At 38.9% G+C, this 27814-nt stretch overlaps 1 protein-coding gene across 1 annotated transcript in view; it reads right to left on the bottom strand.

Moving 5' to 3' along the window:
- The window catches only part of LOC146461520 (uncharacterized), a gene marked incomplete at its 5' end in the record, with an annotated part of 141367 nt that overhangs the window by 21336 nt on the left and 92217 nt on the right, over positions 1-27814 (bottom strand). The window contains 19 exons of the mRNA XM_085086768.1: positions 653-973; positions 1567-1875; positions 3653-3970; positions 4841-5149; positions 6098-6418; positions 9606-9914; positions 10318-10641; positions 11579-11887; positions 12236-12553; positions 13477-13785; positions 14134-14451; positions 14800-15120; positions 15978-16286; positions 18253-18570; positions 20381-20680; positions 22222-22539; positions 24617-24925; positions 25586-25894; positions 26806-27114. Coding sequence (XP_084942894.1) covers positions 653-973; positions 1567-1875; positions 3653-3970; positions 4841-5149; positions 6098-6418; positions 9606-9914; positions 10318-10641; positions 11579-11887; positions 12236-12553; positions 13477-13785; positions 14134-14451; positions 14800-15120; positions 15978-16286; positions 18253-18570; positions 20381-20680; positions 22222-22539; positions 24617-24925; positions 25586-25894; positions 26806-27114 — 5958 coding nt within the window. The remainder of the gene's footprint in view (positions 1-652; positions 974-1566; positions 1876-3652; positions 3971-4840; positions 5150-6097; positions 6419-9605; positions 9915-10317; positions 10642-11578; positions 11888-12235; positions 12554-13476; positions 13786-14133; positions 14452-14799; positions 15121-15977; positions 16287-18252; positions 18571-20380; positions 20681-22221; positions 22540-24616; positions 24926-25585; positions 25895-26805; positions 27115-27814) is intronic.

The raw sequence follows: 27814 nt of genomic DNA, 5'->3' as shown, positions 1-27814 counted from the left end.
TCCTTATACCCTATTCTATGGCAATCTGAGCCTTTCACAGGGACACTAAAACTTTGCTTTAATTTCGACCGCCACAGTACACCGTGCAACAACTTTTGGATACTTTCAATGTATTTTAGATTCAGTATACAAATGTCAGTGGCACATTCAAGTTCAAACTTGTTCTTGTATTTCTTATATATTTATATTCTTATATTTCTTTTATTACTTTCTTATTAAGTGGTATACCCACACAAAATGTTTCTTAATGACCAGATATTAATGAGCAGATATGAAATGAGTTTGTACTGTGTTTATATACTTATTAGATACAAACAATGCACATCAAACTGCAACAGTTAACTGTATTCCACGATCACGCGTTGGATATGACATGATACATAGCCAACGAGGCCAGTAGCGCCGAGTTGGGTATAATCATCTCTTGATCCAACAAACGTGAGTGGAATAGTTGTTTTGTTAAAAACAATCAAGTAGCATTGTTCGATCTTGCTGATTTCACTTTGCAGGAACAATCAGAAGACAATTTAATGGTAGTTATCTTTCGGCCATGGTAAAATGGCTCATATACCATAGCTGCTAAGCCAATAAAATCCCTCGAATATCATTATACAATGATCCAGCTTTTAATAAAACACAATGTACTTCTTACCACCTGTTCTACACCTTACAGCGGCAAATTTATATTGGCGACAGTAATATGTTCCCCATCCGCTTTTGGCACATTCCATTAAGGAACTCTCATCTCCTCCACACTGTACGTTAGTAAACCATGTTTTTATGTTTGATCTTCCAAAAGCCGCGTACTCCGTCGCTGCCAAAGCTCCTGGAAACCCAAGCTGACGACAAACTACGTTGGCATCTTTTAAGTCCCAGCTGTCAGAACACACTGCTCCCCAGACTCCATTGTAGAACACTTCCACCCGGCCTTGAGTTGTCAAATCGCCCTGGTGACGCTCATCCACCAATCGAACTGTTGGATAAAAGAGCTAGAATAAGCTCTAAGGCACAGGAAAAGGCCAACATTATATATCCTCTAATTAATCATGTAAATCCGAAAATACTTCAGTTGTTTAGGTGAAAAAATTAAATATTACTGCAAAACAATACTGTGTCAGTTGGGGCTGGACTATTTAAAGGAGAGTACATGTATTTTGTTATCAAGAAAATATGAACCTATTTAAGAACCTGTATGACCTAAACGCGATATTTAATTGGCGCTTTTGCTGCAAAATTAGTTTTAAAAAAGTTCGTGTGTTTTACACATCATGGTGCGTTTCGTCTGCTGTATAAATGAAATTCTAAAAACTTATCACTCAAAGCTGTCAACAAAAACGCTACAGTTGCTTCTTACCGGTACAATTATGTACAATTCCGTAAAATTAAATACCATAATTGTTCCTATCTACTTCTTGTGATGACATCGAACAAAAACGTTTGTCTCACCTTTTTTTTCTACTAAATCTAAAATATGGTCGAACACAAATGCATTACTAAAGCAAATGATTATGAATTGTGAAGCTGGCATCTATGCATCTTCTCCTAAAATACTCTACTCTGTTTTACCTGAGGAGCAGACTACACCGGCATCGTCACTATGAGAACAGTTCCCTTTTCCTAATCCATTATGAGCACACTGTTGTAATGAACTTTCATCTCCTGTACATCGTACACTATTCATCCATATCTTTCCTTGTCCTCTCCCGAAAGCTGCGGACTTGACGGCCATCATAGCTTTTCCAAAATCAAGCTGTCGGCAAACTACATTTGCGTCCTGTAAATCCCATTCGTCATCACACACTGTACCCCAGGTTCCATTGATTAACAATTCCACTCTTCCCTGGCTTGTTTGGTTACCACCGCCAATCAACCGAGCTACGAAATAACGGATGATTTGAGGGTATAAATGGCAGAATCCTGAATTCCGCGTGGTTCTTTAAGAATATTAACTCCTTATATCCTATTCTATGGCAATTTAAGCCTTTTGCAGAAACACTAAAACTTTGCTTTAATTTCGACCGCCACATTACACTATGTAACAACTTTTGGATTTGTTCAGTGTATTTTAGATTCAGTATAAAAATGTCAGTGGCACATTCAAGTTCAAACTTATTCTTGTATTTCTTATATGTTTATTTAACAATTATTCGCCGAAGGCGAAGTAAACATTGGTGAAAAGGGGAATATTCACCAATATTTACTGAGCCTAAGGCGAATAATTGTTTTAGTATAATTACTCAGGTGATTATCAGAGAAAAACAAGTACCGTCCGAAAAATGTCGATTTTGTTTGTTTGTTTCAAATCGTCACACGTCAATGAACAGAGACGCGCAGTCTGCCGATCACATGCTCAATCGAAATCACATGCGCAATCGATAAACTGCACACGGCCTCGAGCAGAATGTTAGTATTCTTTAACTGCCGCTTCATTGAGACGAAGCACTGACTTTTGTGAATGAATGTTGGGTTTCTCCGACCCGTTTACCAAAATAGATGGAGATGAACCAGGCTGTTTGGTGTAAAACTCGAGCCGGGATCACAAGTGTTAGCGATAGCATTTTATTGCACAATTTCTTGTTGACATGATGGCTTCGCCGGTTAACGGACGTTTATAAATTGCCCTCGGAGATAAGCTGCTTCAGGTAGGAATTAAGTCATTTGTTGAAAATATTTTGTTGTGAAGCGGTGACTTTAGATGGTGGTCGAAAGCCGCTCGAACCGACAACAAACTACCTTTCAGATTATAAAAACTGTTTTCTTTTCTCGTCACTGAAACGTAAAACTTACAGAGACATTTATTCATCTTGTTTACTTCCATGCTTTCAAATTCTGTCTTAAACTCGTTTTGTTTGTGAAATCATTCTGTTAATAAAGAAAATCTTGCTCGAATTTAACTTAATTTGTTGTCTTCATTTTAAGTCAACGAGATCGACAACATACAATTTACAAGGTTTTTTTATGACAATTAGCAAAATTTTCATCTCTTGCCTTCGAAAAGTATCACCTCGGACTTACCTGCATCTTTAGTGCCTTTCGGAATTGCATTTTCTTTCATCCTATTTACTTTTTTTTCAGAAATGTCAACAAATAGCTAAGCGGCCATTTTGAAAGTTAATGTTCCCGCTATAATCACCTCGCACGAGGTGATTATAGCAGGATATGACGCAATCCTCGACCAATCAGATCAACAGGATCTCTATAATCACCTGAGTAATTATACTAAAATTCTTATATTTCTTTTGTTACTTTCTTATTATTAATGTTTCTTAATGACCAGATATGAAATGAATTTGTACTGTGTTTATACACTTATTAGATACAAACAATGCACATCAAACTGCAACAGTTAACAGATATTCCACGACCACGCGTTGGATACATAGCCAACGAGGCCCATAGCGCCGAGTTGGCTATAATCATCTCATATCCAATAAGCGTGAGTAAAATAATTGTTTTGTTAAAAAACAATCAAGTAGTATTATTAGATCTTTCTTATTTCGCTTTACAGGAACAATCAGAAAACAATTTAATGGTCGTTATTTTTTTCGGCCATGGTATAATGGCTCATATACCATAGCCGCTAAGCCAATAAATCTTTGGAATTGCATTATACGATGTTCCAGCTTTTAGTAAAACATAATGTACTTTTCACCTTTACTGCACATTACAGCGGCATATTTATTTTGGCGACAATAATATGTTCGCCATCCGCTTTTGGCACATTCCATTAAGGAACTCTCATCTCCTCCACACTGTACGTTAGTCCACCATATTTTTCTGTTTCCTCTTCTAAAATTCGCGTACGAAATCGCTGCAAAAGCTCTTCCAAACCCAAGCTGACGGCAAACTACGTTGGCGTCTTTTAAGCCCCAGCCATCATAACATACTGCTACCCAGAGTCCATTGTGGAACACTTCCACAAGGCCTTGAGTTGTCAAATCGCCCTGGTGACGCACATCCACCAACCGAACTGTTGGATAAAAGAGAGAGAATAAGCTCTGAGGCGCAGAAAAAGGCCAACATTACATATCCTTTAATTAATCATGTAAATTCGAAATTACTTGAGGTATTTAGGTGAAACAATTAAATAGTACTGCATAACAATACTGTGTCAGCTATGGCTGGACTATTCAAAGGAGAGTACATGTATTTTGTTATGAAGAAAATGTGAACCTATTTAACAACCTGTATAACCTAAATGCGACATTTAAATTGTACTTTTGCAGCAGAATTAGTTTAAAGAAAGTTCGTGTATTTTACACATTAAGGTGCGTTTCGTCTGGTGTATAAATAAAATGCTAAAAACCTATATTTATTTATTTATTTATTTATTTATTTATTCACCACGACATACAAACATAGAAAGTTACAATGAATAATAGACTAGGATTACAAGTACACAAGTTTAGAGTAAATAATAAATGTAAAAGAAGTAAGAAGTGGCGAGGAGACCTCAAGAAACCCCCGGGCTTATACTGAGAGGTCTCCTCGGAGATATGTTGGGACTTTAAGACCAGTAAAGACATTGTATTGAGATTTTTTAACATACGGTGGTGGTAAGACTATAAAGACATAACAGAGTCGGACGTTTCATGCAATTAACTGAGAAACGCTGCAGTTGCTTCTTACCGGTGAAATTATGTACAATTCCATAAATTTAAATACCATAATTGTTCTTATCTACTTGTTATGATGACATCCCTTGAAAACGTTTGTCTAACCTTTGTTTTTACGAAATCTTAAACATGGTTGAACACAAATGCATTACCAAAGCAAAGGAGTATGAATTGTAAAGCCGGCATCCATGCATCTTCTCCCAAAATACTCTACTCTGTCTTACCTGAAGAGCACACTACACCGGCATCGTCACTATGAGAACAGTTCCCTTTTCCTAATCCATTATGAGCACACTGTTGTAATGAACTTTCATCTCCTGTACATCGTACGCTATTCATCCATATCTTTCCTTGTCCTCTCCCGAAAGCTGCGGACTTGGCGGCCATTATAGCTCTTCCAAATCCAAGCTGACGACAAGCTACGCCTGCGTCCTGTAAATCCCATTCGTTGTCACACACTGTTCCCCAGGATTCATTGAAAAACACTTCGACTAGGCCCTGGTTATGTTTTTTCCCACTAACAAGCAAACGAACTACGAAGTAACGAATGATAATTGCCATTAAAACCCGTCATTCTTTAATATTCCTCGCTTTTAGCTTCTTATGGACTAAATTTGCAAAAGACCCTCTTGGGAGAAAGCTCTCCCAGCAAGAGAAATGTTGTCAATGTGTAAGATGATAATACCCGCAGTGCATCTTCCAATCAACTTTTCATAACTCTTTTCAGAACAAATCTAAGGAGATTTTGTCCAACTGTAATAGGAAAATTTTTTGGAATAACATTCCTCAGACAGTTAAAGACAAACATACTAAAAGAATGTTTTGAAAAGCACTCTATAAATATTACCTTGCTCAATATTGATGATACATTCCTTGCTCATTATCAATGATACTTTATTTCAATTATTCTCGTTCTCTTTGTTTTTTGTTTTCCTTCTGCTATATCTTTCTTATTCACTTCCTTTTAAAGGAGCACAGTATTAGTTTTACTACTCTCCTCTCCCCTATTTGAATGTATTTTTGAGCTGCGTGTTAGTCTATGTTTTTAATACCTCCAACTATTGTATTTTGCGCTTATGTTACAGTAAGAGTGGAGAGTATAAATAAAAAAATGTCGAACGTGAAGATGATAAAATGATGAATTGCAGCTGGCTCATTGAGCATGAGCCCCTTGCTCTGTTTCATGACAAGGATGTTAAAACTTTTGCTCTGGATGGGTAAAGTAGGCTGCAACAACTGCTAGGGCAGTTAGATCATTGCATTTGTATGGTTTATTAAAGCAGCTGGTCTCTTACATTTTAATGTAATTATTCAATAATACATGGTTGTATACTTAATATCGGTTAATGACAATATGGGTGTACATATTAATCAATTATAAATTTATTCTGTGTTTATGCCATCATCATCATCATCATCATCATCATCATCATCATCATCATCATCATGGAACAGCTAATGTATTTCTATATACTTCTTACCGCCTCTGGCACATGCTACACTGGCATCTTCACTGTGACCACAGTTGTGTATTCCCCATCCATTGTGGTCACATTCTGTTATGGAACTTTCATCTCCTGTACACCGTACGTTATCCATCCATATTTTTCCTTGTCCGCTTCCAAAAGCCGCGTCGGGCTTTGCTGTCAGAGCTCCTTGGAACCCAAGCTCACGGCAAACAACGTTGGCGTCATTTATGTCCCATTGGTCATCACAAACTGTTCCCCAGACTCCCATATGGTATACTTCCACTCGGCCTTTAGATGGGAAATCACCATGATAGCTTCCAACCACCAATCGAACTATCGCATAAGAGAGATTCATTAACTTCTAAATAAATAAAATAAACAAATAATCAAATTTTATATCAGTAACAAGGGGAGTGTTTGCGCAATCTCCCGACCCAGGGGCTCATAATAAAGTGCTTTACAGTAATCCTGGTCGAATTGGAATTTAGAAATGTTGGTTTTTGAGGTTCAGTCTGGGGAAAACCTCTCGGAGCAAGGACGAGAACAAAAAAAAAAAAAAAAGGAGGTGATTGCTCTCACCACTGCGCCATTCCTGATCCCCTGTTTAAGATTACATCTCGTATAATCTTGAACAGAGTCTTAGAAAACGTTTCTTCTTGGTTTTCTAGCAACTCTCTCCTTACTCGCATCCCACGTTTGATCATTATTTTCTTTTAGTAACCGGCGGATCTTTCCAGTCCCATGTCTTTATATGTTGACGTTAAAGTGCATATGACAATTTTTTTTATTTGCACGTGCAATTCTTCATGTTTTTCTTGTAAGCAAATCGAAAAAAGCAATTCTTTATCAAATTTTCTTGTCGGCATTTGAGGCGTATACTGAAACATTGAATTTTACTTCCAGTGGGATACACCGCGCAAAAGAAGAGACTGGGGACAGTATAACTGTGACGTCGATACATTTTCGTTTTAAGCATTCAACAGTCACAGTTGTAACTTTGTCACCTCGTGCACGAAAAATCAACTGAAGCCGCCGTTACACGTTGAAACTTTTAGCTGAAAGTTGTGTGGAACGGCGCTACAAAACAAGTTTCAGCAGGAGTTGCACCGTGTAACATGGTCGGTTTCGTGAAACGTTTTCGAACTGCCGTTGCGAGACAAGTTTCACGAAAAGTAGAACCGCTTTCAACTTCTGCAACGGTCGCAGCGGAAAAAAAACAAGAGTTTCAACGTTTAACACCACTTCGTGAAACTGGTCTCCTTCGCCGTTGCACACAAGTTTAAGCTAAAAGTTTCAACGTGTAACGGCGGCTTGAGGAACAGACAAACTAACGCCAGACTATCCTGTCTTGCACGGAATTGTATCACAACTTGAAGTGGAAGTGGAGCACTAAGGTTTGTATCAAAACAAGGTCACCCCCGAGAAGGCCAGTTCACTAATAGAACTAATAAGAAAACACTAGCACAAGCTAAAAACACAAATGTTACAAGAAAAAAGTAAATTTTCTTCATTTTAAAAACTGGGATTTTCCATTTCTAAAGAAGCTGCCTCTCAAAAATTGATTACCATGGTGACATCAAAGTCAATAAATAGTAACCGAACACAGTAAACAATTCCTTTTATTTGTTGCTTTACCCAATTTGTTAAATGGCGGATTGTAGCCTGCCTGTACAAAATACTTAATATAACATATAGAGCTCAGTGTTCTCAATTCGGTAGAACAGTCAAAATCTCGAAAAGTCAGCCACGCATAGAGGATTCCACGGTTTTATTCAAAGCACGAAGTGACTACATTAATCCAAAATGGTCGCCTGAGTCTCGTCTTAGGTCATGAGGGCATGCGCCCGCGGTACAATTGGGAACTTAAGCACCGGACGTTTTTGGGGCGACGGCGACGTCTACAAACGAGCCAGCCTGGGTAAGAGGGCGCCGTCGTTCCCGCCAAAATCCAACCTTAAGCAAAGAGGTGTTTTTGCGACGGCAACCCTTTCGAAAACTGCCTTGAAAGCTTGCGAAACCTTTGTGAAAAATGTCTTTTCGTGGACCAAGAGAGATGCTGTTACTAGCATATGATGGTAAAATAATTTCTGATGAAGAATTCTTGGTCTTGTGGAAGAGCTGCCGTTCCAAGACCCCAGATTTTCCGCACAGTTCGCATGCAAGATTTGATTTTGAAGACATCAACGAAACCGAATGTTTTGCAGAGTTCAGAGTCGATTATCGAGCCTGTTCAATCTTCTCTGGGTTGACTCTCAGAATTTGTCACGGTCTGGACTGCCTTTCCTGAACTGAAACAATCCGCTAGCAATCATTTCACGCAACAGGAGAATGTTGTGGTCATATGATTCCATTACAGGTTTTTTTTTTAATAGCCATCTTCACGCTAGAGGCTTAAAAGTTCAAAAAATGACTGCAAGCGCCAAAACGATAGAATAATATTTTAAGCATCGATAAGTACAAAAAAAAGAGGGCAAAATGATATAAAGGAACGAAAATCATAACGGCGAAACTCACGTTTTACAGGCGACGTCAAAATAAGCAAAACAAAGTCGGCGCCGAGTCGCGACGGCTGACCATGTCGGCGGGAAACGTGAATCGGAAGTAAATTTGAGTTCCGATTGCCGTCGCCCCGTAGAAAGCGTCTGGTGCTTAAGTTCCCTAATCAAAGTCAATGAATAGTAACCGAACACAGTAAACAATTCATTTTATTTGTTGCTTTACCCAATTTGTTAAATGGCGGATTATAGCCTGCCTGTACAAAATACTTAATAAAACATATAGAGCTCAGTGTTCTCAATTCGGTAGAACAGTCAAATTCTCGAAACGTCAGCCACGCAGAGAGGATTCCACGGTTTTATTCAAACCACGAAGTGACTACACTAATCCAAAATGGCGGCCCGAGTCTCGTCTTAGGTCAAGAGGGGATGCGCCCGCGGTACAGTAAAATAAAATCACCGCAATAACTCTCAAAAAGGTTAAACTTTAACAAGCAAAATACTCGTCCCTTCACACTCAGACCTCACGGGAAGTCGTAATTAATTATGCCCATCAATGCATTACTTTTTCGAAAAAAAAAAAGCATCAGAATTGAATATTTTGTTATTGTTGCGGACTTCTGCCCATCTAGAGGGGTAGTACCTACAATCATTACAGATCTTTGTATGTTGTCCTTCAGCAACATTTTAAAAAATAAGATTAAAGTTCAAATGAGGCCTTAAGCTACTGTTCAAATCAAACGTTAACATCCAACCTTTCGCCGATCAACGGCATCATCAGGTTTGCAACAATGCAAAGTTACGTTGAACACCGTTCACAAATTGTGTCGAACTTAACCACAACAGTGCCAAGTTTTTCCTCTGAATAAATTCAGCCCAAAAAAGCTACAACAGTAACAGAATGATTTAACAAAACCATTACAGTCACCAATTAATTAACGATCGAATTCCGTAACTCAAACTTAAGCATAATCATGTACACCTTACACACCTTTCATTTCATTTATTAGGATTAAAACGTTTACCTGTAGAGCAGACTACACCGACATCATTACTGTGAGAACAGTTCCCTTTTGCCAATCCATTATAGGCACACTGAGTTATTGAACTTTCATGTCCAGTGCATCGAACGTTAGTCATCCATATCTTTCCTTGTCCTCTCCCGAAAGCTGCTGTTTTGGGTAAGGTCACAGCTTTTCCATATCCAAGCTGATGGCAAACTATATTGGCGTCCTTCAAATCCCATTCGCTATCACACACTCTTCCCCAAGTTCCATTGATAAACACTTCTACTCGACCCTGGAATTTTGTGTTACCGCCACCAGCCAAGCGAACTGCGAAATAGCAAATGGTTTTAAGTCCTTTAAAAAGACAGCGTTTCGCTGGTGCGTATTGTATTCAACTTGAAAAAGCACTTTACGAGAGAAAGTTCTTCCAAGGATATTAACTTTTAGGACGTTCACGATGACGGGGCCGTAAACTCTGCATGGCTCAATAATAAATATCCCTTTTCGGCCACGACCTATTCCATGACAGTCTCAGACTGTAGGAAAAATAGAACCTTTCTTTTCCAGGTTACTTTGGATTATGAAATTCATACAGTATTTTCAGTAAGGATTTCAATATTGATGTCTATATGCCAAGTAGACAAAAAGTTTGTTAATAATCAGAAATGATATGCATTATTAGGTACAGATAACATGCATCAGCCTGCCACTATAAGGTACTTCTTATCACCTGTGGTACACATTACGCCGGCATCTTCATTGTGATTGCAGTTGTTTATTCCCCATCCACTGTTTCGACATTCCATTAAGGAATTCTCATCTCCTGTACACTGCACATCATCCAGCCATATTGGTCCTTGTCCTCTTCCAAACGCCGCGGATATTTTCGCTGCCACAGCTCCTGCAAACCCAAGCTGACGGCAAACAACGTTGGCGTCTTTTAAGCCCCAGTAGTCATCACATACTGTTCCCCAGATTCCATTGTAGAACACTTCCACCCGGCCTTTAGATGCCAAATCATTATGATTACTCCCGATCCCAACCACCAGTCGAACTGTGGCATAAAAGAGCTTTATTAACTTCACGTTTCCTTAAACAGGGCTTTTCTTGGTTTTCTGACTGCAATTTACCCTAAAATGTGTTCCTTTTTGAAAAAGGAACTCTGGCTTGTCGATAAGGTTAGTACGGGCGTTAATTATTTGGGAAAGCAGTTTTCGTTTACTAGCAATATGTTTCAATTCGCATCGTTAAAGCAAAATTCCTTTGAAAATAAAATTAAAGTTAAATTTTACAAACTACATCAATAATTTTGCATTATGTCACTCAGGGCTGTCAATGTAACCGTTACAGTCACTTTTTAACAGCTGAATTATGAAAACGTCTTTTAAGTCAACCCATAATCTTTCTTATCGCCCAGTCTAATACTACTGAGTTGATAAAATTCCGGGGGGAAAGAGGGGGAGGGTACTCCCCTATTTAAGTTATATAGGTATGTGCCGCCCCAAAGGGAATGGTTTTTGAACCGTTGTGATCTGAAAACGGGTATAGATTTTGACCATTATGGTCTTAATTCGGGTATGGTTTTCAAGGGAACCACGAGAGCGTATAAACGTATTTGTCTTTTCAACCCCAAATGAATAGTAGAGAATGAGAAGTATCCCAAAAATATTATTCGAGCTTAATTTCCGGGTTAATTTTACCCGTTCTTGACTTCGGCACTGATACGAAGCTTAATTACGCCACATGCCAGGTCTGAAAATGGGTATGGAATTTAGAGGCCAGGTCTGAAAACGGGTGTGGTAATGGCATGTTTTGGTCTGGAATTATAGAGGACCATTCTGTAAACCACTTTTGTGATGTTCGCATCCTCATAAAAGATTACCCTCAAATAGGGTCACGATTTGGAGACCCGGGCGGCACACCCCTACCGACGATTCCAGAGTACTTCCCCCCCCCCACCCCCCGGGATAAAATTAAAGGGTCCGTTTTACCTTGAGTGCAGACTACACCAGCATCTTTGCTATGAGAACAGTTAGCATTGCCCCATCCATTATGGGCGCAATCTGTTAATGAACTCTCGTTTCCTGTACATCGTACGTTATTCATCCATATCTTTCCTTGTCCTCTCCCGAAAGCTGCTGCGTTGAGTGCAGTTAAAGCCCTTCCATTTCCAAGCTGACGGCAAACTACGCTTGCGTCGTTCATATCCCATTCGTCATCACAAACTGTTCCCCATGTTCCATTGACAAACACTTCGACTCGGCCTTGGAATGTTTTGTTTCCACCACCAACCAAACGAACTGCAAAATGACGAAAGTCTATTAAAAACAAATCATTCTGCTGGTGCATCCAATTATCAGATGTGCTTACCATGAATATAACCTTCCTAGAAGAATGGTATCCAAATAAAACCCCTTATCGACGATTTATTGTGAATCGTTCGCAGGGGCATGACACATTGCACAGCTGCGATCTTTTCAGTTTATTCCATTTTTCAGTTCATTTAAAAAGTTGTATATTTTTCATAATTTTAAGGTAATACATAAAAAGTAAATATGTCTTAGTGGTCACATATGGTTTGCATAATTTATTTAAGTTTTTCCTTCTTTAAAACATTAAAAGAGCCATTATAAATTACTACATATCACCTGTTTTACAAATTACACCTGCATCTTCATGGTGACCACAGCTATTTATTCCCCATCCGTTTTGGTCACATTCTTTTAAGGAACTCTCGAATCCTGTACACCGTACTTGATTCATCCATATTTTTCCTTCCCCTCTGCCGAAAGTCGCGGACCCTTTTGCTGCCATTGCTCCCGGAAACCCAAGCTCACGGCAAACTACGTTGGCGTCTTTTAAATCCCAGTAGTCATCACATACTGTTCCCCAGGTTCTATTGAAGAACACCTCCACTCGGCCTTTAGATGCCCAAACATTATGGCTATTCTCATCCACCAATCGAACTGTCGTAAAAAAGATCTTCATTAACATCATATTTCAAGCATTTTCATTTTCTTCGTTTTGTTTTAACATCGTATGCCCTTCATATTGATGTTGATGATGTTTCTAAATTCAGAAATCCTTATTTCGATTGGATTTTATAGACAAAATCAATTGAAAATATGAAGCGTGATAACACGAGGTGAATACCAACCATGGTCAACGTAATTTCATTTCCCCTCCCTGCTGTGTTTAAATCACCACCACTTCAATAGATCTCTGTTTTTACACTTGCATAGTTTATTAGTGGTAATATAGCTGATGAATTGTTCCTGTTTAAATAAAGAGCACCCAATTCCTTCCTGTCTTACCTCCTCTATTACATATGACTCTATTACATATGACTCTATTACATACTCCCCTATTTAAGTTATATAGGTATGTGCCGCCCCAAAGGGAATGGTTTTTGAAGCGTTGCGATCTGAAAACGAGTATAGATTTTGACCATTATGGTCTTAATTCGGGTATGGTTTTCAAGGGAACCACGAGAGCGTATAAACGTATTTGTCTTTTCAACTCCAAATGAATAGTAGAGAATGAGAAGTATCCCAAAAATATTATTCGAGCTTAATTTCCGGGTTAATTTTACCCGTTCTTGACTTCGGCACTGATACGAAGCTTAATTACGCCACATGCCAGGTCTGAAAATGGGTATGGAATTTAGAGGCCAGGTCTGAAAACGGGTGTGGTAATGGCATGTTTTGGTCTGGAATTATAGAGGACCATTCTGTAAACCACTTTTGTGATGTTCGCATCCTCATAAAAGATTACCCTCAAATAGGGTCACGATTTTGAGACCCGGGCGGCACACCCCTACCGACGATTCCAGAGTACTTCCCCCCCCCCCCCCCCACCCCCCGGGATAAAATTAAAGGGTCCGTTTTACCTTGAGTGCAGACTACACCAGCATCTTTGCTATGAGAACAGTTAGCATTGCCCCATCCATTATGGGCGCAATCTGTTAATGAACTCTCGTTTCCTGTACATCGTACGTTATTCATCCATATCTTTCCTTGTCCTCTCCCGAAAGCTGCTGCGTTGAGTGCAGTTAAAGCCCTTCCATATCCAAGCTGACGGCAAACTACGCTTGCGTCGTTCATATCCCATTCGTCATCACAGACTGTTCCCCATGTTCCATTGACAAACACTTCGACTCGGCCTTGGTATGTTTTGTTTCCACCACCAACCAAACGAACTGCAAAATGACGAAAGTCTATTAAAAACAAATCATTCTGCTGGTGCATCCAATTATCAGATGTGCTTACCATGAATATAACCTTCCTAGAAGAATGGTATCCAAATAAAACCCCTTATCGACGATTTATTGTGAATCGTTCGCAGGGGCATGACACATTGCACAGCTGCGATCTTTTCAGTTTATTCCATTTTTCAGTTCATTTAAAAAGTTGTATATTTTTCATAATTTTAAGGTAATACATAAAAAGTAAATATGTCTTAGTGGTCACATATGGTTTGCATAATTTATTTAAGTTTTTCCTTCTTTAAAACATTAAAAGAGCCATTATAAATTACTACATATCACCTGTTTTACAAATTACACCTGCATCTTCATGGTGACCACAGCTATTTATTCCCCATCCGTTTTGGTCACATTCTTTTAAGGAACTCTCGAATCCTGTACACCGTACTTGATTCATCCATATTTTTCCTTCCCCTCTGCCGAAAGTCGCGGACCCTTTTGCTGCCATTGCTCCCGGAAACCCAAGCTCACGGCAAACTACGTTGGCGTCTTTTAAATCCCAGTAGTCATCACATACTGTTCCCCAGGTTCTATTGAAGAACACCTCCACTCGGCCTTTAGATGCCCAAACATTATGGCTATTCTCATCCACCAATCGAACTGTCGTAAAAAAGATCTTCATTAACATCATATTTCAAGCATTTTCATTTTCTTCGTTTTGTTTTAACATCGTATGCCCTTCATATTGATGTTGATGATGTTTCTAAATTCAGAAATCCTTATTTCGATTGGATTTTATAGACAAAATCAATTGAAAATATGAAGCGTGATAACACGAGGTGAATACCAACCATGGTCAACGTAATTTCATTTCCCCTCCCTGCTGTGTTTAAATCACCACCACTTCAATAGATCTCTGTTTTTACACTTGCATAGTTTATTAGTGGTAATATAGCTGATGAATTGTTCCTGTTTAAATAAAGAGCATCCAATTCCTTCCTGTCTTACCTCCTCTATTACATATGACTCCGGCAGCATGACCGTTACCACAGTTGCTTATTTTCCATCCTCCGTGGCTACAGTCGGTTAAGGAACTCTCATTTCCTGTACACCGTACGCTATGCATCCATATTTTTCCTGCTCCTCCCCCGGAAGCCGCTGACGTGGTTGCTGCCACCCCTCCTGGGAAACCAAGCTGACGACAAACTACGTTGGCATCTGTTAAGTCCCAGTCATCATCACACACTGTTCCCCATGTTCCATTGTAGAGCACTTCAACTCGACCTTTTGATGCCAAACCACCTTGATCATCCTTATCCACTAGTCGAACTGTCGCATAAAGGAGCTTCATTAACACCCCGTTTCCCTAAGGGTTTTTATTTTATTTAGTTTTGTTGTTGTTGTTGTTCAAATTCCAATTTTACTAATAAGATCAGAATTTTCTTCAAGAATCATGTACATACACATATATTTCTCAAACTCATTAAAAACAAAGACAATCACTACTGTGACCGTGGTTTGGATGTGTGTTCCTAATTACCATAAAATTTTGCCAACTTTAACCTTGAATTTCTCCAAGAATTATTGATCGTTTGGGAAGCGTTCAGTTTCGGCGCTTTCCTAAATTTTGGGGAAATCCAGAAACCCAAGATGGCGGATCCAAGATGGTCGACATTTGGCAATCATGACGTGATAACGACGGCATATAACGTCATCATTTTGCGTTGCGGATCTTATAGAAAACATCTTTTAACGTACTATATCTGTCCTCTTAGTCTCATTGTCATAGCTTTTATACTTGCAAAGTTATGGGGGGACCCCCCCCCCCCCCACCCTTCCCTTGGGCCCAGAGGGCAAAAGAACAAAAAATAAAAATAAACAAAAAAACGCCCGGTTTAGACAGGGTTAACATAATGTAGAATTTTATCGTAGAAAATGATGGTGGGCTAGCTGTCAAAGTAATGTGATAACGCAAACTTCTTTCTCATTGACAAAAACAATATAATACTACAAAGGAAATGTTGCTTACTGTTAAACTTTTGTTTTCTATCAATGCGTTTTGATTCGCCCAATTTCAGCAAAATTACTTTCAAAAGTTAACTGTAAGTTCCTTAAAAATAACTACCATAATCGGTTATTGGTATCTCCCTCTCCAACAGTACATTGAATTAAACTGTTCATTTTACCTGAAGAACACACAACACCAGCATCGTTACTATGCGTGCAGTTATCTCCTACGAATATGGTGTGGCCGCAATATCTTAATGAACTTTCATCTCCTGTACATTGTACGTTTTTTATGCTAATTTTCCCTTGTCCTCTCCCGGAAGCAGCGGCCTTGACTGCAGTGAGAGCTCTTTGAAATCCAAGCTGACGGCAAACTACGTTTGCGTCCTTCAAATCCCATCCATCATCACACACTGTTCCCCAGGCTCCATTAATAAACACCTCGACTTGGCCCTGGTATGTTCTATTTCCGCCACCAACCAAACGAACTGCAAAATAACGAATGATTTCGGTTTTTTAGGAACTCACTGTCCTGGACGTGCTCATTATACTCTACTTGAAAAAGAACTTCTCGGGAGAAATATCTTCCATCATTAGACACTTTTGCGACGTCTAACGTACAGGGATCATGGATTTTCTATTGCTTATTGAGTAATATTCCATGTCATTCGGAGATTATCTTGTTCTTCGACCGGCACAGTGCACTGGAAGCATTGTAATTGGCTTTAAGGTGGCGCAAAACGGTCTCCATTACTTCTCTTCATGTTTAAACCTAATTACTTCTCTTCATTTCTAAACCTTATTATCAGTAAATACTACAACTAAATAGGTTGTCAAAGCAAGAATATTTAACAATTATTCCATGAGCGCGCGTTGGATATGAGATGGTAAATAGCCAACGAGGCGCGAAGCGCCGAGTTGGCTATAACTAATCTGATATCCAACAAGCGCGAATGGGATAATTGTTTTATTAAATTCTCCGCGTTTGGATATTGCTGTTGTAGTTTACCGAATTTTTATATTTTAAGAAAAAATTTCTTTCAAATTTAAACGACCGGATGTTGAGGCAACCTCCGACCAAAGCGCGCGAAACCTAATGATCACATGACGCGCGCAGCGCTTTGTAAACGGAGTTGAATGAAAAATCGAAAGCGAAGAAAATCGGACACAGTACAGTCGGACATCTAAAATTCAAGAAACGTTTAAATGTACGAATTATAACCTTTCTGAGACTAGCATTCAAGTGCTTTTGAAGTTCCAGCTCATCGAGAAGCGTAATAGTTGTGCACATTTGAGCAAATGTTCTGCTGCGTGGTACCGAGCGAAGGAAGAGATCAGGGCAAGGACGGCTTTTATCATGCTGAACTGAATTCCTCGCGGACGATTTAAAACACTTCAGGCACGTCCAAGTGTACGAGGTACAACCTCACTGAGACAAGCATTCAGTGCCAGTTTTTAAACTTCAAGCTTATCTGAGAAGCGTAAGAGCTGTGCACGTTAGTGCAAATGTTTTGCTGAGTGGTGCCGAGCGACGGAAACGAATATTATGGCCGCCGCTCATACGGATTTCATAGATGAACCATCTGAAGTCCTCGTAAATTCGTAAAAAATATAAAAGCAGGCATGAAGCTCTTCGTGAGAAATTTCTTCGATTGGCTTTAACCTCTTACCGCCAGGATTTGCAAGCCATCCTGAAATTTTTGAAGGTAACCGGTTGTTATTGTTGTTGTTATGTGATCTAAAAAATCGTAAAATCTTGCAATTTTGAAGATTTTAAAGGAAACTTCAGAGATACGTACCATTAAATAGTGTCATACCGAACTTTGTGGCTTTTATTGTTGTTATATTGAGATGGCATTGTTTGGTATTTCTTTCTTTTCCTTTTTTTTCCTACATTTTTCCGAAAAAACTTTTGCTTCGCGCCGAAAAAAAAAATTAGCTTAGTGACACCTGGGGCTTTCGTTTTCCATATAAGGTCAAACTACGGTATATGAGCTAATAACCGAGATTTAGTGAACCAATCAGAACGCTAGAAATGCAATATCCGAGGCTGAGAATTTAATAATACCAGTTAACACAGCTCGGCCTTATTTAGCTTTAGATGAATATAACTTCACACCTAGTATTTGACTCTAATTTTCTACCATAGAATTGCAATCAGCATGTCAGAGAACAACTTGACATATTCATTCCAGTTCGATGGTCGATAATAAGGGTCCCCGAGTTCGTTTTGAATTGTAACCACTTAAAGCTAACGTAAGGTTGTATTGTTATTTTCGTGACCTATAAAGTCAGGAGAAGATCTTGTTCATCTATAACGGTAGTAGTATTGATCCGTCAAAATTTAACTGGAGTTGCAGTTCACATCATTTTGTACTTTGGAATGTTTCTCAAGTATTTTTGTTATAATTGTTAGGTTTTGCCAAACTGCCAATGTAATATAATTGCTATCACCTGGAGTGCAGATTACACCGGCATCTTCATCGTGACCACAGTTATGTGATCCCCATCCCTGGTGGTCACATTCTGTTAAGGAACTCTCATCTCCTGTACACCGTATGGTATCCATCCAGATTTTTCCTTCTCCTCTTCCAAACGCCGCGGTTTTGTTTGCTGCCATAGCTCCCGTAAACCCAAGCTGACGGCAAACTACGTTGGCGTCTGTTAAGTCCCAGTAATCGTCACATACTGTTCCCCAGGATCCATTGTAATACACTTCTACTCGGCCTTTAGATGTCAATTCGCTATGATCACCTCCATATACCAATCGAACTGTCGCATAAAATAGGATCATTAACTTGTTATAACCTTAAACAAGGTTTCGTTTTGGTTTTCTGGCAATGTTGAATGCCCTTCCCCCCCCCCCCCCCCCCCACCAACTGTGTGAATTTCGCACGAAATTGACCTGCTCCAGGTGCAGCTTTGCTGACTACATTCTTATTAAGTATAAAATTGTATTATCCCATGAAATCATTTTTCAAATCAAAAGTGTAAAAAAAAACTAACCATACGGTTTAATTACTTTGAAGCATTTGCTCAAAACGAGTAATGCAGAGGTTATCTGCGTATGTCCTATTTTGGCTGATATTTCGTTCTTAAAAAGAAATTTCTTAGCAAAGGTGGCTCACAGCGATTTCCAGCATTTCCCAACACTTATAATCTGATGGATCATTAATACTTCTCTTTTTCAATTGATAGTACAATAAATGGTGTTAAAAAATGCCTTATTATTGGTTAGCAAATTATGGTTAGTTTTTTTATCTAATAGGTTACCATAGCAACAATATAACTGCTTATAAAATTTGTGTCTGAACATGAGTTATCACCAAGGCTAAAATTAGGGGTGTTTTTATGGTAGCTTATTACATCACGAAAACTTTTATAACTTGTTTACGAACGATTAGACATTTCTTATACCAGTATTGTTGCATCAACTAATAAAGAGTGGTGATGATAATCCATCAAATTTGAACTGCAACCACTGGAAAGTGTTGGGAACAGTTGTAAGCCACCTTAAAACTTGGATCAACTCTTGGTTCGCTTACACAAGCCTTAAACGAATTAACGCCTTGGTAAATAGAATTTTATTTGGGACAAATAGGGTCCAAAACATCAATTCTTTGGATGTATTTAAAGGATTGAGGAAGTCAATTCAGCATTCATATGCCAAAAAAATGAGAGCACCAACTAAAAAGAATTATTTCGACAGGGTTTTTAGACAGCTGTATTAAAAGCGCGAGAGCACACTTTCAACCCTAACTAAAACATCAATGCAATTTCCTAAAGAAAATTGTTTCCCATACCGTCAAATGTCTGTTCACAGGTAAACTGTTACGGAATATTTGACATGGAATTCTGCCTTTTAAGGCCGGGCCAAACGAGAGCCCGTAGTAGCCGATAGTGGCTGATAGTTGAACTATCGGCAACTATCGAGCGGGGTGCCGAACGAGACAAAACTATCGGCCACTATCGACAAAAATTTGAGCCTGTCCAAACTCGATGAGAGCGGTCGATAGTGGCCGATAGTTAGGTGCCAAACGAGAGCGAGAGTTTCAGCTATCGGCCACTATCGTTTATTATCGGCTCTCGTTTGGCCCAGTCCTTACCCTTACATTAACACTCCGTGTCCTATTTTCAAAATGGGAGAGTTAGCGTATACGAAAAACCCCAAACCTCACGTCAAAATCGTTTTTAACTTTTTAGATAACAATACTGTGTTTTTAGCATATAAAGAGAAAAAAATAACCTTAATCTTGATTGCTGCTGATAGAAATAGAAATTACTGACTGTCGTTAATGGTAGTGTTTTATTAATATGCTACCTTTTATACCATTGCAAAAAAAAAAAATACTTTGAAGAGAATTCATGAATCTTAGTATACAAACCACAACCGCAAAGCTTCATTTCCGCGGGCATTCAGAATATCTGAGAAATATCAAATTACTCAGATCTTTTAATAGCACCGTTACAGCTACTTCTTGACGACTCAAATGAACAAAATTATATATAGTTAAACTCAATAATCAGTCCCACCTACTGGTCAAATGCTTGGGTATCAGTGATTTAAAAGGATTTGCTTTACCTTGAGAGCACACTACGCCGGCGTCTTTACTATCAGAACAATTTTCTTTTCCAGATCCACTGTAGACGCAATCTAGTAGTGAAGCTTCATCTCCAGCACAACGTACGTTATTCATGAATGTCTTTCCTTGTCCTCTCCCGAAAGCTGTGGACTTGGCAGCTCTTTGGAATCCAAGTTGCCGGCAAACTACGTTTGCGTCCTTTAAATCCCATTCGTCATCGCATACTGTTCCCCAGTTTCCATTGATAAACACTTCGACTCGTCCCTGGCGTGGGTCCTCACCGCCACCAACCAACCGAACTAAAATGAGGAATGACTTAAGTCCTTTAAAACTAAACTTGAAAAAAAGACCTCGGGGAGAAATATCTTACACAAGAAGGAACATTTGGAACGTGAACGATAATTAACACTATCATAAATTTGGCACGGTGCAGTTGATATGAACTCCTTGTTCTATTCCATGGTAGTTTGAGCCATTTGTAGAGGCACTAAATGTTTTCTTATCACCCGGCGCAGCACACTGCATTCATTGTAATTTTTATTTCAAATTTGAATCTGAATTCCGTACATTACTTTGTAGCAACGTTCTCATTTTGTGTTATTTTTATTAGGTTATACAGAGTACATTAAATATTTGTTAAAGGTGAAGGTTACTCCTGAAATGATGTATGTTTTTTCCATCAACAAATTTAAACAGTGAGTTAAGTCCCTCACCGTTGTTTAAGCTTCAGAAGGGCATCCTCTACAAAATCCAAATTGAGCGCCGCCATTTTGAAGGGCACTAAGTAGCCTGGATGCTTTTGTATTTCTTTTACCATGCGTGGTAAATTTTCTTTTCGTTATGTACTTAAAATCCCGTCTTGTTCATTCTAGACTGGAAAAGAAGTTCCGAAAGAACGGGGGGGGGGGGGGGGGGGATTAATAATTTACAATGTGCCTCTGAAACACGAGTTTAGCAAAGAATTGGCTCAACCAGGTAAGCCGCTTCGAGAAAAATGTGTTTGTGTGCAGCGTACATTTTACCGATGACTCCTTGCTTTGAAATATCAATTTTCAAAATTAAGCGTTATTACTCTTGTTGATTATCATTTGGAGAGGGTACAAGAGGCCTAGTTTAACACTGAAATCCCACTACTGCAGTTAAGACAAACCATTGAAAACTCTTTATTTGGAGTGAAATCTCTGCGTAGTACACCGCCGAGAAGTAAATACGATCAGAGACAGATCAAAAACAAATATAAGACATAAATTAAAAGTATGTTTAATTTTTGAACCGACATACAAACTCAAACTTTTAAACTCAATAAAAAATAGGAAGTTCAAATCGCACCCTCTATCTTGTTTTCTGACTTTGGCATTCCGCCACAGCAAAGGCATTCTCTTGGGGCTGGTGTCACTTTACAAAATTTGACTGATACACCAGAATATACCTTGTGGTCGCTCGTTATTTTCATTACCGTCCATTTAGTCATCCTCGGAATGACGGACGCGTTTTGACTCTAAATGGTAAAGGTCGAGAGAAGTCACTTGGTCTTGGACGGAACAACGCCATAAAAAAAGTGGCCAGACTACTCAGTGCTAATCAAACTGGCGGCGCTCAATTTGAATTTTGGGCTACTTCGGAGACGAATTTTGTATGGATCGGATGCACCTCAAGTGCTCAAAAGACGGTAAGTAACTCTACACAGTGTTTACTGTTTGTTGAGGGGTTAGACAAATACATTATTTCTGAAGTCACTTTCAAATGCGATTAATATTATATAATTCATTTCAATTCACATCTGCGTTTGCTATGAATAGATAACATGTATCAAAAGTCCACTTCAATATATTTGTATTACCTGTTTTGCATATTACACCGGCGTCTTCACCATGACCACAGTTGTGTATTCCCCATCCGCTGTGGTCACATTCCGTTAATGAACTCTCATTTCCTGTACACCGTACGTTATCCATCCATATTTTTCCCTTTCCCATCCCGTAATACGCATTCGTTTTTGCTGCCACAGCTCCTTGAAACCCCAGCTGACGACAAACTATGTTAGCGTCTGTTAAGTCCCAGTCGTCGTCACATACAGTTCCCCATACTCCATTGTGAAACACTTCCACTCGGCCTCTATGTGCCAAAATACCACGATCACCGCCATTCACCAATCGAACTGTCGTATAAAAAAAGGTTTATAACTTCCCTTTACCTAAAACAAAAGGGTTTTTTTTCTTGTTTTTCTAGCAATGTCTTTTCTTTCTTCATATCCCAAATTTCTGAGTTGGATCATTGTTTGCTTTCAGTTTGGGATCTTACTAAGTGTGTGACTTCATATTGGCACAAAATTAACTGTCCTCTGTTCTTACGCTGACCATATTCTTATTCTAGACATTAACAAACGTGACGGACTATAATCTGTTACTAATATATAGTACACAATTTTTTTTCTGTTTGCTTACTTAGCCAGTCCATACCATGTCATATCATGTGTACTTCCGCTTATTATTTTACAACAAATATATTCTCTGAATTGGTGAGTTGTCCTAATAAACCTTATGAAGACTGGTATTGGAATTTCACGAATTTTGCAGTGTTATTTAAACTTTAATTTACATTGCATGTACTTATTATTAAGTGTGAAATGATATTTCCCTTGAATAAAACAAAGATGGATAACGAAATGGCACAAAATTTCATTAAGAGAAAAACGTATTAACATCTCATTTGACTTTTTTTTTTTTTACCCAAGAAGAAAGAAAGCATCTCATTTGTTGTTCATTATTTTCCTTGACTACACTGGCCGTACAGTTAACATATACGTCTGATGGCTGTGGGAAAAATCGTTTTCCTAACTATCTTAAGTTCTTCACATCAAAGATTTTAGACTCAAGTACTTTAAGGCTTGGTTATTTGTCCTTCAAAGACCCCCAGCAAAGATTTTAAGGAACCTCTATTCTCTGTCGAGAAAAGAATTTACACTATAGAGGAAGTTCATTCCATAAACTGCCTGACTTTCTTCACCAAACGGAAGTCTTCCTAAGTGTCACGTGATATTCCTTGGTTGATGACGTCACATAACTTGTTTTTGAAAATGGGGAACATTTATACACCAAAATTTTGAAAACGTTTGCCATTAAAATGTTTAGTATAACTGTGCCAACCTAATTCCGCCTTTTAAGGTGGTACTCGTTATTTATCTTTTAAGATATTTGGACATTTATCATGTCACGTGACCCATTTTTCTTAATTGACCGTTACTCTTAAGATGTGGACATCATTAAAAGGCGGGATGAAAAAGCCCTTAGAAGGGCTCATCGAGTAAGCAACAAACAAGATTGATATAATGTAGCTTTTTGTTCCCCATTTTTGAGTAAAGATTTTAACCGTTATAAGTCGTTTTCAGGTCACGTGACTAAAATCTGATACAGCAAATTTTGGAAAATTAATAAAGGCTGGTTTTCACTAGCGATGGAGTCGGAGTCGGAGTCGTAAGAGCGCTTATGACCTAGTGAAAATCAAAAATCGGTGTCGTAAGCGGAGTCATAAGCGCGACGGAATCGGAGTCAGAAGAATCAGAACATTTCCATTTTCTTCCGACTCCGCTTACGACTCCGTCGCTTACGTAAGTGGAATCGGAACGCTGTTTTCACTAGATCAAAAGCTCTACGCTTCTGATTACGACTCCGATTCCGACTCCGTCGCTAGTAAAAACCAGCCTTAAGGACACCGATAATAAACTGTTTGCCAAGTTTCACAGAGAACGGACAAATGCTTTCCCTCCAAATAAAAATGTGCATAATAATTAGGCTGGTCAAGCCTTAATACACTTGAGGAGAACATTTTATACAGAATCCCGTTTCTCCCTACAAACATTTCATTTTCTGTGTTGCTTACACCATTCTCACAATGGCGGATTTTACCGTCAGAAAAGCCTGTGGCAGTGGTCCACTGCTATAAGCGTCTCCTACTCTCAAGACCTTTTATAGCAAAGTTACTTTTAGCAACGTTCATGAATTTTACAACGAACAACGTGAATCCTTCGTTTCTCGCGCTGTGTAATGAAGTCCTACTAGCTATGTAAATAACATCTAAACATCATCTCATTTAGGGCTGTTAATACAACCAGTACAGTCATGTGTTAGTGGTTGAGTTATCTGAATTCTATAAAATGAACTTAAGTCATCATATATCACTATTTACCTTCCAAACGCTTCTGATTTCATTGAATAATGTTTGTTTTTTATAATTACCTTGAGAGCAGACTGCACCGGCATCTTTGCTATGTGAACAGTTCCCTTTTTCCAATCCATTATGGGCGCACTGTTTTAATGAACTTTCATTTCCTGTACATCGTACGTTATTCATCCATATCTTTCCTTGTCCTCTGCCGAAAGTTGCAGACTTGACTGCAGTCAGAGCTCTTCCATATCCAAGCTGACGGCAAACTACGCTTGCGTCCCATAAATCCCATTCGTCATCACACACTGTTCCCCAAGTTTTGTTGATGAGCACTTCGACTCGGCCCTGGTATAAATTATCTCCGACATCAACCAACCGAACTGCGAAATAACACATGATTAGAGTTTGTCAAAACCCCGTCATTTTGCTGGTGTGTATACCTTTCTCATGTAGCTTCTAAAGTACTAAACTTTGATGGATAAATACGTTCTTGGAAGAGAGGTCTTTCAACAACAGTACCTTTGAACGTATAAAGGCTAATATACGCCTATCGATTAATCGAGCTGATTTGGCCCAATTTAAGAAAGAAATAAGGGAGCGAACAAAAGTCGGTCCAATTTATAAAGAGTCAGACTTTTTAAATCGGTCCAATTTTCACTCCACACTACACCAACAGAAAAACAAATGGTCCGTTAAATTGTAGCGTGTAAATTGGCCCTACAAAATAGAAAATTTCCCGTGGCTTGTTGAGTATAAATATTTTATCAACCGAGCATTTTGAAGGAACACTAAAACATTTCTTTTCGACTGAGACAGTGCTCCACAATCATTATAATTACTTTAAGATAGTTATTGGATAGTTTCGATTATCCCATTGATCGGAATAATGTAGACAAGGTTCCCCTTTTTTATTATACTTAATTGGTAATAAACAAAGATTAAACGTTTCTTAAAGATAACATATCGTCTGCATTTCTATTATTAGGTTCAAAATTAACAACAAACTTCAAACTGCCATTATAACTAAAGATGTTCCTTACCACCAGTACTACATATTACACCTGCATCTTCATCGTGACTACATTTGTTTATTCCCCATCCGCTGTGGTCACAGTCTAATAAGGAACTTTCATTTCCTGTACACATTACTCTATCCATCCATATTTTTCCTCTTCCTTTCCCGAAAGTCGCAGACGTTTTTGCTGCTATTGCTGCTGGAAACCCAAGCTGATGGCAAACAACCGTGGCGTCATGTACATCCCAGTGGGTATCACATACTGTTCCCCAGACTCCCTTGTAGAACACTTCCACTCGGCCTTCATATGCCAACTGTCCACCTGCCAAGCGAACTGTCAAAGAAAAGTAGGTTATTATTAGCGTCTTGCTTCAATTAAAATAGGTGCGCGCTGCGTCGGTGGGGAGTAGAAACGAATGTTTGGTTTATCAACAGAGTTAATAACTAAAGTTAAATTGGCCATTAGTCGGTTTGTCTATTGTTCGTCTCTTTTGCTAACGTTGTCATTTTAGTCTTTTGTGAGGTGGAGGTAGTTGTTGGCAACTAGCTTTCCAGAGTGGTTCGTTGATAGTAATCCTCGGCACTGTGCGTAACGTACTCTGCAGAGTCCTAGTCGATTCTGTGGTTCTTTTGTAAATAGTGTTCAGCAACGTGATTGTCGCTTATCAGTTGTGTTCAGTCACTGGTCTGTTCAAATTTCTACCATTCTCAACAATGCAAGTGGCCTGACAGTCACATCATTGTAAACTGCCCCAGTCATTCGCTTGGTTTTTTTCTGTCCTTTAGGTTCGTCATTGATTGTCGCAAAATATTGATAGGATTGTGAGCTACACGGATCATGTAGGGTTGTAAGATCCGTTCGATATTTTCAACAGTGCCTTTGATGTAAGGTACGCGGCAGTAACAGGAGTCACGTCGTTGTTTGTAACGCTAGGTTCCTTGTTCTTGTAATCACTTTTTACAGTCTTCACTGCCAATAACATCACGGCTTCACTGACAATAGGCCAATAACACGGCTCAATTTTGTTGACCAATGAGGTCAATAACCAGAGACATTTATACCATCTACTGACGATCCACAATTTGCTTGACACTAATGATGACTTCGTTCTAGTTTGTCAAAACGTCAGTCAATGTCGCCTCAAATAGTCCTTCTCAGGACTACACTCCTGTGGATGATCATAATGATTATAAATTTACCTGGGTTCACGCTACGACAGTTTTAAGTAAAAATGTTTGTTTTACCTGGACTGCACGCTGCTTCGGCATATTTACTGTGACAGGTCCCCTTTTCCCATCCATTATGGGCACACTGTGTTAAAGAACTTTCATTTCCTGCACATCGTACGTTATTCTTCCATATATTTCCATTTTCTCCAGTCCCCAAAACAGCGGACTTGGTTGCAGTTAGAGCTTTTGGAAATCCAAGCTCACGGCAAACTACGCTTGCGTCGTTCATATCCCATTCGTCATCACACACTGTTCCCCAAGTTCCATTTAACAACAGTTCGACTCGACCGTGGTATGTTTTGTTGCCACCACCAGTCAAACGAACTACGAAATAAAGAACGATTAAACCATTAAACACCCGTCATTTCAGTTCCTAGAGGATATAGGCTCCAGAATTCTTCTTCTAAATTCTTCTTCTCACTAAATGTTTTCTTATCGCCCGGCACAGCACACTGCATTCCTTGTAGTTTTTATTTCAAATTTGAATCTGCATTTCGTACATTACTTTGTAGCAACGTTCTCATTTTGTGTTATTTTTATTAGGTTATACAGAGTACATTAAATATTTGTTAAAGGTGAAAGTTATACTCCGGAAATGATGCATCTTTTTTCCATTAACAAAGTCAAAAAGTGAGTTAAGTATCTCACTGTTGTTTAAGCTTCTGAAGGGCATTCTCTACAAAGTCCAAATTGAGCGCCGTCATTTTGAAGGGCACTAAGTAGTCTGGATGCTTTTGCATTTCTTTTACCATGCGTGGTAAATTTTCTTTTCGTTATTTACTTTAAGTCCCGTAATGTTCATTCCAAACTGGAAAAAAGGTTCCGAAAGAGATTTTTAAAAAGGGGGATTTAATAATTCACAATGTGCCTCTGTAAAACGAGTTAAGCGAAGAATTGGCTCAACCAGGTAAGCCGCGTCGAGAGATTCTGGCTGCAGAAGAAAATTCAAAATGTGTTTGTGTGCAGCGAACATTTTACTGATGACTCATTGAAATATCATGAAAGATCCGGAAAATTAAGCGTT

This window comes from Pavona decussata, unplaced genomic scaffold (assembly GCF_977016875.1).
Source record: "Pavona decussata unplaced genomic scaffold, jaPavDecu1.1 SCAFFOLD_197, whole genome shotgun sequence".
Lineage (NCBI taxonomy): Eukaryota > Metazoa > Cnidaria > Anthozoa > Scleractinia > Agariciidae > Pavona > Pavona decussata.
The sequence above is the reverse complement of the archived record's forward strand: the minus strand, read 5'-3'. Positions and strand labels throughout refer to the sequence as shown.